Genomic DNA, 14077 nt, shown 5'->3' on the forward strand with positions numbered 1-14077 from the left:
TCTTTTTAGTGTAATCTGTTTCCTGTTTCCTGAAGAGGAAAAGGAAGAGCTTAACGTTTAGCCAAACAATTCTAACCTAGAATTGCCCATCTGCTCTGAAGCACCTTGTATGTATCTCCAGACTGCATTAAAAGAGAAACTATGTAATTATTTTGTATTCAATAGCATTTTTGTGCAATCTAAATTAATGCCTTCAAAGAAGAATGCAAATTTCCTTTTAAGCAATCTCATTACTTTAATGTGATAGCTTTTGCCATTGAATTAGAACTTAAAATGGAACAAGCATGATAAATTGGATTGTAACACAGCGAATATCCACTTTTATCTTCTAAATTTCATATTATTCGGGTTAACCAACTGTAAACTTGATTTTTAGTTCTAAGTAATTTGTCGAATCGGTCATATGCAATTCTTTATAATAATTAATTTGGAAATGAAGTGAAGCTGAAAAGATTATCTTTGAGCACCCACACACATTTTTCCAACAAAATGGATAGCTGCAAATTTATTGTATGTGACTTCACATGATACAGAACAATCTCTGTTAATATTCATAGTTTTCATAGTAGAAAGTAAAGGAGAAAATAGCCAAACATGGATATATCTTCTGCAGAAATCTGAAAAGAATTACATTTTAAATTATGTTCAGTCTTTAGAGGACTATAAGCACTTAAAATATGATGCAAACAAACTTTCCTATCCAAATGTACCATTATTTACTATGTGAATCTCTGATGAAATATTAATTTGTATACTAAGATTGTGCCATGCATATGAGGGAGCGATCAGCCTGGGAGTCATAAAGCTAAGCTGAAATCAAACCGTATTATTTCTTAATGTTATTTGGGATTGAGACCAGTGGTTCAGTCCTTTAATTTTATGACAGTTCTGGTACACACATTACTACAAAAATAAGGATTAATATATAACAGGCATAAATACTTTATGTGAAGTAATTTATAGCTCAGACAAGTAATCTCTAATAAAGGATGGATTGAGAACCCCTAAATTATATCCACCTTGGGCCAGATTCAGCCTATGTTGCTTTTGAAAATGGTCCATATTTCCAACAATTACCATATTTTTCGGAGTATAAGACGCACCTTTTTCCCTCAAAAAAGAGGCTGAAAATTTGGGTGCATCTTATACATTGAATACAGCATTTTTGCCACCCGAAACCCTGCCCCCTTCACCAAAATGGCCGTGCAGAGCCTCTAGGAAGCTTTTAGAGAGCTCCTGGGGCTGAGTAGGGCAGAAATGAGTGGAAAAATGGCCCGTTTTTTTGCTCAGTTTTACCCCGCCATCCCCCAGGAGCATTCTATAAGCTTCCTAAAGGCTATCCGTGCCCCCCCTTTTTTTTACAAAAAATGGGCCCTTTTTAGCTTGTTTCCCCCCCTCCCAGGAGCACTCTGCAAGCCCCCTGAAGGCTATTCATGCCTTTTGGGGGAGGAATGGGCCTGTTTTCACAAAAAACTGACTGTTTTGGGGAGGTCTGCAGAGTACAAAAACTTTTTTTTTAATTTGCCTCTTCAAAACCTTGGTGCGTCTTATACTCCGGTACATCTTATGCTCCAAAAAATACGGTAATTTTAGGAAGAAAATAATAATAATTAACATCAATAAATTAAATAGGGCCTCCTTCAAATGAAACTCAACTCCTGATGTCTTGATAACATCTCCATGCAGCATTCGTAGCTACAATATAGCTTAGGAGGTTTTAGAAACCTTGCTTTCTATAGACTAAAGCTACTCAGTAGTACTAAGTACACATTGCAAAACATCAACTCACTTAAATGATTATGGGTATAGAATTATCTGTTGAGTGAATGAATGAATATTGTGAAGTGTTACAAAGGCATCATGTTAGAGAAGCATAGCAGTGACTACAGCTCTTCCTGATGAATAAGACATAAGCAACATGAATAATACCTTTATAGGTAGGAATATGTATGATCATATAGATCCTACAGATGATGCTGTTAAAAATGATTCATGCAGGACAAATACAATGTCCCCTGAAAATGCTACAAGGACTAAATAAATATGTAACAATTTGTTCCAAGCTGCATCTTATGATAACATTTCCAAAGACAGAAAGTGTGTAATTATATGAATAAAGAAATACTATTCTTATAAATAAATAAAAATCACCTTCTAGTGGCCTATTTGTCATCTGTATCAACAGTTCTTCCATTTCTAGGCTGAAAATGAATAATAAGATGGTGCTTGATAATATTCCTTATTAGATACCAGTTTGTACTTAGTTTGCAATAAAATTAGGCACTAGGTAATTAACAATATCAATAACACTTAGACTTATATACCGCTTCATAGTGCTTTACAGCTCTCTCTAAGCAGTTTACAGAGTCAGCATATTGTCCCCAACAATTTGGGTCCTCATTTTACCAACCTCAGAATGATGGAAGGCTGAGTCAACCTTGAGCCAGTGAGAATTAAACTGCCAAATTAGCAAGAAAGATGGGCCTATGTTTCAATTAATCCCTCCTTCACCATCCTATTGCATACTCCCTCCCCGTCTCAACATCATTTATTCCACTTAAATAATGAGAGTGCCATATTATGACTCAACTAGTACAATGTAATACCTTATTTTGGCTTCTTCCTCAGTCAATTTCAAAGGAGAGACTACTAAACATAATTATATTTTGCTATTATGCACAGAAATATTTTAATTAGATTTCTTGACTAGGCTATTTTATTCCTCATCAAGCTTTTAATTAGTATAATATATTAGCTTTTTAATTTGGGGGAACAGAAATTCATTTGTGTAGGGTTTATATAATTTGTTATAACCTATAAATATGGTTTCCATTTTTATTTTATAACAAAATGGCTGTAAATTAAAATGAAGTTTCTTCTTACAAGGAAACAGAAAAATTAATACCCTGAAAAGAAAAAAGGATCGTCCTAAATCATCCAAACCATCCTGTAAAATAAATAAGAGAGATTTAATAAAATACTTCAAAACTCAATATAAGTGAACAGTTCTCAAACAGTTCTACTGTGTGTGACAGAAACATGATGTCATGTGCTCTCTCTCTCTCTCTCTCTCTCTCTCTCTCTCTCTCTCTCTCTCTCTCTCTCTCTCTCCCTCCCTCCCTCCCTCCCTCCCTCCCTCCCTCCTTCTCTCTGACATTAAAAATAATGAATACTTCAGAGGAGGTGAAAGTGGTAACAAACATTTTGGAGCTGCAAGTCTTCATCCAATAGCCCAAGGCCATATTATATGCACACACAACAATGGGCTGTGAGATATAATAGATGGTATAAGATTCAGAGGTCTCACATACAATACAAAACATGGTTCCTGGCATCTGTATCTTTAATTTGCTGATTGTGATCAATCAGTCCAAATCCCCATCAAAAGATTGGGAATTGGCAATAATATTTATATATAACAATAAGATCTGCATTTTAACATTACCCTTTTCCTGAATTCTGCTGCAGCAATCTGCCATTCCTGCAGGAGAGAACACATGTGAATTTCATTAGCTAAATGTCTTCAGTTTGTATCCTGTTAATAGTAGTTCCATTGTACTGTATTAAACAGAGCATTCAAAAAACGAAAGAAGGCAATGTTTGAAACAGAGTGAGAATAATAAACATCTTTAATTTATTGGAAATAATTTTTTGACCATGTTACAAACAGAAAGCACGTTTTGGCCACTTCAACCAAAATAGCAGACACATGCTCCTGAACATAATAGTAATCTCAATAACAGTCATATCTTATATTTTTTTATTTGTGCTAGGACTTTTGCTCTCCCCCTCTCTCTTTTATTATTTACTGAATTTTAACCCAGTCACAAGTTATAATTATTTTTATTTATTGAACTGGTTGCTAGTTGATAATTATTACAACTCACTTTAGACAAGTACTCTATCATATCATGATAATACAGGGTATTATGCTCCTGTACCAACAAAGAGAATAGAATATGGACAATATATGGGTTTGAAGCCTTAAGCATGAAGAGTATCAAGAGTTGGCCACTATTCATAACAGGCATAACATTTATTTTTTTTGACTGAGTTTAAATAAACAGCAAAGTGAGAAAGACTGGGTAAGATAGAAAGGATGGAATATACGTAGAAAGAAAGAAAAATGTTGAAGAAAAGAAGGGAAGTGGAATAGTATTTTTCTTTAGTAATTGCTCACAAGCTGATCACTTGACACAATGTCTTTAAAAAGGTGAAAATGTAAATTAAAAGACGCAAAATAATGTGGAATATCTGAATGCATACTGGATTAAGGAACCTTTTCTTTCTTCTGTCCGAGAGCTTTGGAGCGAGGCTCATTAAAGGATGTAGAGGGAATGACTATAACAAAAAGATATTGTGAATGCTACTTTAGATGTTAGAATATTAGAATAAGTAATATCTAAAATCTAGATACCAGCTAGCTGGTTTGATGCACGAATATTTCTAATGTAAACATCCATAAATTGGAGCCTTTTAGAGGTCTGAAACAGACATACTGACTGGGGACAAGAGTTGCATGCAGATAAATCTGAGCCCACCTGAGGATGAAGCTGCATATTACTTCAAGTCTGGGCGTCTTGTTTGTGCTATGTTTCTATCTATATCACCCACCTTTGCTCTCTGCCTTTAGCTGAACCCAGTGGTGATATTCAGCAGGTTCTGAACAGTTCTTGAGAACTGGTAGCGGACATTTTGAGTAGTTTGGAGTAGTAGTAGTAGTTCGGAGAACTGTTAAATACGACCTCTGATTGACTCCACTCTGCATCTATTCTCTGCCTCCCAGAGTCCCAGCTGATCGGGAGGGAATTTTGCAGTAACCTTCCCCTGGAGTGGGGTGGGAATGAAGATTTTACAGGATACTTCTCCTGCCACGCCCACCAAGCCATGCCACGCCCACAGCACCGGTAGTAAAAAAAATTGAATCCCACCACTGGCTGAACCACTTGAAAATTTACGTAAGGTCAGTATCTATTGCTTGTCTTGTCACCAGCACAGTAATCACTGTTCTAGCCAAATTATTCTTTTTATTATTGACAAATATTAATGAAAGAAGTAGTGACTGATAATATTGAATGTATGTAGGTACAATTATGAATCATCAGGAAGGAAAATCTAAAGAAAGGTGCAAGGGGCTCAATTTTGCATATTACATATTGCATATTACAGAAAGCTTTTGATAAACAGACATTTACATCATTGTTTGTAGTCAATTTGACTCATGAAACTAATCCTTTGATTTTTAAAAAATATCCTGAAATTACAATATAAATTACAGAAGACATCAAGCATCTGCAGCATACCAAGAGTTCATTAAAATAATGAAAAATGCATTATTTGCCCCCTCCTTGAAAATATCCATGGAAGATCCTTTCATTTTACTTTACTGACATGCTGCTTAAAGAAGTTATAAATACACTGAAGAGATATGTGTTATCTTATATACCTTTGTCTACTTTTTTGTATATTAAAAATGTATAACAAATGAATATGTTAAAGTACTAACCCCAGTTTTAAGTGGATATGTTGGGTCTTGAGCTCTAGAGTAGTGAAACAAAAACTGCATAAAAAGAGCTATTTTAGTATCTTATAGTGTTTCAATTAAAATATTGTGCATATCAATTCTATTTTTAAAAATTAATACTCACTCTTTTATACAATTCCTGATTATTTTCCTAAGAAGGACAATGATGATCATATTAGATTAATAATAATTATTACCAACACAATATTACAGTACCGTTTGCAAGAAGAACAATCACCTTACCTCATCTATCTGCAGGCTGTCAAACATGGAGTTACAAAAATCCAAAAACGCACTGGAAATCTGGAGGGAAAATGTATTTCAAAAATAATTCTGCTGTTGATGATATTATTTGATCTCAATTTTCCCTGAAATATTCCCATCCATCCATGAGAGAATTTTTGAGAATAATTGTCCAAACTGATCAAAGGGAAAGTTCTTCAGGATCACCTTGATATATTATTATAGATGTAAGCTTTTTTTAAAAAAAAATACAAAGAACTTCTAAACTAATTTTAGTGTTAAATTAATATATTAATAAGAATAGTAACATACAAAACATTTATATTATTTTTTTATAATTCCCACAGCTGCTTATTAGTAAATATTTGCCATTTTCTACACTTTATTGCATCATTTATTAACATAACATTATAAAAACATTTTATGAAGCAACAGTTTAAAATGTGAAACATGTTAATTATTCATCTCTTACCCGTGGCATGATCACTATAAAAATAGACTGGAATGTTAAAACATATACTAGCAGAATATAAAGGTTTACAATAGATCATTTTATAGTGTATGATCTAAAGTAGCCAAGGACAGTCAAAGAAGAGTTCAAAGTAAATCAACAGCTTTTAATAAATACTTTTAAATATAAAATTACTTTTTATACCCACATTCAGACACTAAGACTGAATGTTAGATTATTCCTTATGTTGTGTTATTTTCACACTGCTTTTTTATGTGGGGTTGTGGTTCCAACAATGTTAGTTGATTAGTTGACCCATAGCCAAATAGTGCATAGGCTGGAAAGTGTAGTTACTTAATATGAACTAATATGTGCATGGATAGGTTGCGAAATACAGCAATTTTACTGAAAATTGCTGAAGGAAAAACAAATGCTTATGTTTCAGTATTAGAGAAGGGCAAATAATTTACATTAATTATTTGCTTGAAAGAGGTTTTTAGAAAAATAAAATTAATAGCATGCGGGTGAATGTGCACACATTTTGAACGCATTTACATTGATGATTACTCTATGGTTCTAAACTAATTAGACATTTTTACCTGAGATTGTTCAAAGAGTTCTGTCCACTGACTGAAACATAGTGCCAGCCTCTAGAGCAAAAGTAGGAAAAAGAGAAACTTCTAATCTAGTTAAAAACTTGTGCAAGACATTATGATATTATAAGTTCTAACATTAGTTCATATGCAGTCCATATTTGTATATTTTGCTCCTATAACCATTTATTAACATGCATTTGCACACAGTAACCACTACTGTATATGGCCTTTCTTCTCTAACTGCAGTAGATTTTGTATTTTCCATGGATGTACTATTATTTATATTTTTCTGGCAGAAACATGGAAAATATGTTAAATGTTATGTACCTCGTTTTTAGGAACATTTGATTCACCCAGATAGCTGGCAAAAGTCTGAGGAAATCCTGTTAAAGTGAAATAATAGGTGAACATTTGATGTGGTAAAGCATGATTGATTTCATCTGAATTAACATAAAGAAAATGCATACACTCCTGAAAAAACTTGTATATTATAGATCAAACAAAATCCTCTGATCAGAGAATCATATCACTTTCTTTCCTAGAACTTTAAATTTGAATTTAGCATTTAAAAAGTTAATTCTGTAATTAACTCCCACTCTCACTTATAAAAGAACAAAAACCTTTAAATTGAGATACAAAAATAAACCAATATTACGTAACTGAGAAGGAAGAAGAGAAAGGGAATACATCTACACATATGAATGCATACTTTAAAGAGTGGTGATCTGGTTTTAATTAATTAATTTTCATGAATTGTTTCAACCAAAACTTTTATCTAAAAATTATCCATAGAAATGGACATGGTTGCCATGTTCTATTCAGGACCTTGGATAGCTCAGAGATTGAAAGTTCACTTGCACTGAATTTGTGCAAAGAAAAGAAGGAAATGCAAAGCCTGTTAATCATTCTTAGTCCATTGATTGAAAAACACTAAAAGTGTTAAATATGACTCAAGGAAAATCAGTATCTCATTTATTCAGCACAAGAGTTGTATCTCTTATGGTAACGTTCTTAAAACAAGAATTCCATGTTAGTCTTTGACTTTTTATAAAAACAAGAAGTACACCATACGCAGACAGGATATCTACAAGGTGTTTTTAATTTGTACAGTAAATCACCCATAGAGTTTGGGCAATACACAAACATCTTAAATAGATATGGAGTAAAAATGATTCTTACCTGAAGTGAATTGTCCTGTGCAAAAGCAGATTACAAAGACCAAAGAGAAAGGAGGAAATGACTGTTTCATTTTCATCCACCAAATCAAATCCAAACTTTTCTGTACCACCAATTCAAGTTCATGAAGCAGCCAGGTTGCTACTAATCTTTCTATGCCTAGTCTAAACTCAAGAGGCATCTTTATTTGCAACACTGAAAAAAGAACCAATCAGGGCCTCACAGTATCCTCGTTTTCTCATTAAGCTTCATGCTGTGTTTTTATTTAAGAAGCAAAGTTTCCCCCCATCAACTCTCAGCAAGTCTACCAATTAGTTAGATCTTTATATACAGAATGAAAGTCCTTTAAAAGGACAGAGAGGCGAGGGGGACTAGGACATAGCCAAGCGGGAAAGGGAAGTGCCTTTAAATTTTTCTGGTGAAGTAGTGTGGCTCAAATAAGCAGTCCCAGCAGGACAATTGGATACAGACTTAATCATACTTCCAACAGACACTGAAATCAGTTTCTATATTAGACTTAGACTTATCTACCGTTTTACAGTGCTTTACAGCCCTCTCTAAGCAGTTTACACAGTCAGCATCACAGGTGGGTTACTCCTGGTTTGGCCGAACTGGTAGTAACGGCGGCAGGAGGCTCCACCCGCCCGCCCGGACGCTTCTGTGCATGCGTAGAAGCGGTGCGCGAGCGAGATCACTAGCGAACCAGTAGTAAACTGGTTAGCAACCCACCACTGGTCAGCATATCGTCCCCAACAATCTGAGTCCTCATTTTACCAGCCTTGGAAGGATGGAAGACTAAGTCAACTTTGAGCCGGTAAGAATCAAACTGCCAAACTGCAGGCAGTAGGCAGTCAACAGAAGTAGCCTGCAGTACTGCATTCTAACAACTGTGCCACCATGGCTCATATGTTAAGAAAGCAAAAAGGAAGCAATTAGTATTATTTGTAATTCAACAGCAGGGGTGAAATCAACTTACCTTCGCTACCAGTTTGCAAATGTGAGCATGCGGACAGGAGGACATAACTCAGAGGACAGAACTGAGCACATCTGAGAGACTTGCCAACAAACTACCTTACAAAAGAACCAATACTGGAAAGTAAACTCTCACAGCTATATATTGAATGGAGGCTCACTCCATGGGAGCCAATACTGAGGTTTTTTTCCCGCCCCAAACTACAGTTCTAACATGTTTATCTTGCCATGTCATGCTTAAAATCTAGCTTCTACCTCACCTTGTGTTTTGTCTTGTTTTTTGGATTTGTCACTTGTTTAGTAGATTCCTTATCTCAACCTGAGCCAACCCTGTGATTACATTTATAGTTGCTGCCTTAAAATATTAGTAAAAAAGACTAATTTTTGCCTGAGCCTACATATTCACTGGATATTTTCTGCCTGAGCCTACATATTACTGGGGTTTCTATCTTGCTGGCTGGCAGTCAATAGTTCAGCACAGAAAAGCCTTATTGAAACCCAAAATCAATAGGAACTTGAGAGATAGTGATTAAGATATATTTTTCTTATCATGTTCTAATTATCCTTAGTAATTAGATAAATCATCCCACTTGTGGCTAGGTTACTCTTTAGCCAGGTAAACAGAATTGATTGCCAGATCCTCTCTGTATCATGAACAGCCCTTTTTCCAATTTCAGAATTGCACTGGGCAAGATTCTCAGAAATCCAGTCTGCACTTTTTATAGGGCAAGAAATCATAAACATAAAATATGTGGTATTTTAAACATTAAGGCTTACATTAAACAGAATCATATTGATCACCTTTCCATTCTGTCAATAGAGTCTATTCAAAGGGCGAAAGTCAGCATATAATTTCAACTGATTCTGGGTTTCTCAAAGAATATAGAACATAAAATCAATGAAATATAGTTAAATTACAGAACAAATATGAATTACAAAACAACTATATGAAGGCAAACCATACAACAATCATAAGATATAAAAAGAGCACAAACAGGAGTCTCAACCTTCCCATCCCAAGACATAGAAATAAAACCACGTTTTCAAGCTCTTCCAAAATGCCCTCCGATTGGAGATGTATTGATCTCGGGGAGGGGGGGATCTCATTGTTCAGGACAGGTGCTCCTATACATAGGGCATACTTCCCAAAAGATGACACATTCTTGAGAAAAATGAGACGTGCCAATTCTGCCAGATCATACTAGCCAGGCAGCAAGTGTGGGAAACAGGCAGGCTCTCAAATACCAAGCTGAAAGCCAAATGTGGCCTTATAAGTCACAACTAGGATTTTGAATGGCACACCAGCAACCAGGGCAGCTTGCAAAGCAAGAGTGAGACGTGGACATGTGAGGTAGGCTTGTTCTGATTGGTTTTCCAGGGGAGCTCCAAGTAGAGTATGTTGCAGTAATCAAGATGTGAGGTAACAAGGGCAGACCGAGTTTGTGTTCTGGCCATGCAAACTCGGAACCAAACCAAAGCCCGGGATGTTACACCACAGCCATCTGCTCAGGACATTATATCACAGAACTCAGGAGGTTACAACGCAAAGGCTCAGGATGTTACAACGCAGCCAACCATCCCAGGAGGTTGCAGCACAGGACTCAGGATATCACTATAATAGAGCTCAGGATGATATCACACAGCCCATTACCCAGATCGTTACAACACAAAAGAACAATAGGTACACAGCCAGTACCTCAGCCACACAGGATGTTACGAAACAGCCGACTAATCTGCAAACATCAACTCCATCAACTAATCAAGATGTTACAACACAGCCAACCAATCCGCTTACAGCAACAAAGCCAGCACTCCACACACCCCCACCAAAATTTATAGAAAGACAGCAGCTCCGATCACGCTTTGCTCGCACAAGCACGAAGCCGAAGGCACCAGCCTGAAGATGACGAACGGGACCTCGTCGAAACGTGGCCAAAATACTCTCAATCTTACACAGGAAAAGACCCGAATACGCCAAGACCTGCATACCTGTACCCGTGAAAATCTAAGAAAATACACACACACACACACACACCTCAGTGGTGGGTTGCAGGTGGTACACCCTGGTATGGGTGTACCGGAGCCTGCCCGGAGCACCGGGTACCGTTCCGGTACGGTACTCCAGAGGGCCTGCCCGCCCGTGCTCCTTACCTGTCTTTAAACCCTTTGGTGCTTCCATGCATGCGCACGGCACGTACAGCACCTGCGCAACACTCCACCAAGCAGCTGGAGCATCGCGGAGGCTTACAGAGGCGTTGCTGGACTGTAAAACACATGTGTGCACCATGCACATTCATGTGGAGGATGCCGGGCCCCATTGCAACCGTACTGGTTTCAACGGGATCCGGAACCCACCACTAATACACACACACAAACACACACACTGTTTTACATATCCTTCTCTTTTCTATTAATTCTGTACATAACATATTTTACATACCTACATTTAATCCTCTTATATTTCTTATTTCATACTATTTTTATCTATAGTCTATCTTGTGTTTCCCCCTCTTGTTCATTCTGTGGTTTTGTGTTTGTTTGTTTTTTAGTTTCTTGATTTTTCTTCTTCTCTTTCTTGCTTTCCTACTTTTTTTCTCTTTCCTCTAGCCAATTATACCATAAGTCCCATACGAAATAGTACTCGGATTTGTCTTTTGTGAGCCTGTCCACTGAAATTTAAATGGATTATAGTTCCAAAGAATGCGTTGTGGGAGATTGGTCCATTAGGGTACAACAGATCTTCCTTCTTGCCACACAAACAATAGTTATGTGCGCTATAACAAGGGGTATTTCATCTATGAGCAGCATCTGGGTATAGTCTGAATTTGGGTGACCAGAATATCTACTAATCAGAGGTAGTATGAATCTGTCTTAATAAAAGGAGCAACAAAAGAGAAAATATTTTGTAGTTTCCCCCTTTCTGAAATTCCAGGACAGAGCCTTTCAGCTTTTCAGATACTTTTTTATATTTACAATCCAATATTGCAGAGGAGAGAGCATGGCATCAGGCAAGGGAATGCTTTCTGATGGCTGGGTGTTTCTAGCTGTGTAAGGTAATTGGTAGCAGTGAAAATATATCTTGTATGCTGATGACAGGAAGACTGGGTCCTTTCCTAAATCTGCTTGCCCCCCTGCATCCTTTATCCTTTGCTTCAGGATTTGTTTTACCCAATTGTATTCAATTTTAAGAACTGAAGAAGGATGGTAGCCTAGATTTTAAATTAGATTCAGCAGCCTTAATCCACGTGGGACTGAAAATTATCCTGAAGAATTAGTGGTGCTGAGCCTTTAGGATAGGTTAGTCACACTCTTAGCTCGACTTTTATCATATCTCTCCTCAGGCATATATTTGCATTTGAGACACAGCAAGAGTTGAAAAGTTGCTCTAATGCAGGGGTGTCAAAGTGGATTTCTTCGAGGGCCGGATCAGCATTGTAGTTGTCCTCCACGGGCCAGGCTGGGGGGGGGGGGGAGGGAGATGGGACGGCCACCTCCTGCAGCAGCCTGCCAGCCAAACTAGGGCACAAGCAGCCGTGCATGCCCCCCACATCCCATTTTTGGCCTGGATGGCCTCTTGCAGAAGTCTGCTGGCAAAAATGGAGATCTTACTCAAAATATCTTGGTAAATCCTCTGAAAATGTAATCTGCAAATTTCAAAGGGTAATGAAATGAAAATGTAATGTAATGGGTAGAAATTCTGAAACCTGATAAGATCACATCAATATTAAAATTAAACTAAATTAAACATCAATACCCAGGAAGATATTGGAAAAGATAATCAAAAAACAGATCTGCGAACATCTAGAAATGAGGAAAGTAATAGCTAGAAGTCAGCATGGGTTTGTAAAAACAGATCATGTCAAACTAATCTCATTTTGTTCTTGGACAAAGTGACTAAATTAGTAGACCAGCTAAATGCTGTGGACATAGTATACTTAAGACTTCAGCAAAGCATTCAACAAAGTAGACCACAACTTACATCTTGGTAAGCTAGAAAAAAGTGGGCTAGATAGCATCACCACCAGATGGATTTGTAACTGGCTGACAAACTGTACTCAATAAGTAGTCCTTACTGGTACTACGTCTACATGGAGGGAGGTAAGTAGTGGGGTACCACAAGGTTCCGTCTTAGGCCCAGTACTCTTCAATATCTTCATAAATGACTTAAATGAGGGAATAGAAGGGGAACTCATCAAATTTGCAGATGATTCTAAGCTGGCAGGAATAGCCAACACCCTAGATGACAGGTTCAAGATCCAGATGGATCTTGACAGACTTGAACACTATCTAACAAACAATATCTAGCAAAATGAAATTCAATGTAGAAAAAAGTAAAGTCTTATACTTAGGCAAGAAAAACTAAAAGTACATAGATTGGGCAAAACCAGGCTTAATAACAGTAACTGTAATAGGGATCTTGGAGTCTAGTGGACAATCAATTAAATATGAGCTGGCAGTGTGCAAGGCAGCGAAAAAAGCCAATCTAATACTAAATTGCATTAACAGAGGAATTCAATCAAGATCACATGAGGTACCAATACCACTTTATAAAGCCTTAGTGAGATCACACCTAGAATACTGCATCCAGATTTGGTCACACTATAAAAAAAGATGTTGAGGCATAGAAAGAGTGCAGAAAAGAGCAACAAAGATGATTAGGGGATTGGAGGCTAAAACATATGAAGAACGGTTGCAAGAACTGGGCATGCCTAGTCTAGTGAAGAGAAGAATCAGGGATGACATGATAACAGTGTTCCAATATTTGAGGGACTGCCACAGAGAGGAGGGGTCAATCTATTTTCAATCCATCAATCATTCTTGAGGCGCATATAAGCGCCATTTATGAAGAAAGCTATTACTGGTCAGCCTTTGCTTCACTAACAAACGAAACCGCGGTTTAAGCGAGATTTGTCTCCCGCCTACCTCCGTCCACACGGCGGAGCAGCATTTGAAGAAGCTCCTCTTCTTTTGAACTTCCACTGAACAGGGTGCCGGCTTTTCCTCCTTGCTTCGCCCGCCCTTTCGAGGCTGAGTCAGCACAGCCCCCCAAGACGTTTCCCTCCTCCCGCTGGGAGCCCCGTCTGGTTGGCGGCCGCCTTCTCCCCCTCCCGCCTT

At 37.3% G+C, this 14077-nt stretch overlaps 1 protein-coding gene across 4 annotated transcripts; it reads right to left on the minus strand.

Moving 5' to 3' along the window:
• Positions 1-237: 237 nt before the first annotated feature.
• On the minus strand, positions 238-14017 carry NMS (neuromedin S). Of its 4 annotated transcripts, XM_081947652.1 has the most exons (12): positions 13886-14017; positions 7994-8008; positions 7142-7197; positions 6818-6868; positions 5768-5827; positions 5649-5675; positions 5507-5560; positions 4267-4341; positions 3446-3481; positions 2906-2947; positions 2152-2201; positions 238-617 (listed from the first exon to the last, which is right to left on the minus strand). In XM_081947652.1, exons 1-11 carry the CDS (start codon positions 13908-13910, stop codon positions 2163-2165), a joined length of 480 nt encoding a protein of 159 aa, XP_081803778.1. In that variant the 5' UTR covers positions 13911-14017; the 3' UTR covers positions 238-617; positions 2152-2162. The 4 variants fall into 4 exon arrangements, with proteins under 4 accessions (XP_081803778.1, XP_081803775.1, XP_081803776.1 ...); XM_081947649.1 differs by lacking the exon at positions 13886-14017 and having other exon boundaries at positions 7994-9505; XM_081947650.1 differs by lacking the exon at positions 13886-14017 and having other exon boundaries at positions 2884-2947; positions 7994-9505.
• Between the last annotated feature and the right edge of the window lie 60 nt (positions 14018-14077).

This window comes from Natrix helvetica (assembly GCF_964273705.1).
Source record: "Natrix helvetica genome assembly, chromosome: 3".
Classification (NCBI taxonomy): Eukaryota; Metazoa; Chordata; class Lepidosauria; order Squamata; family Natricidae; genus Natrix; species Natrix helvetica.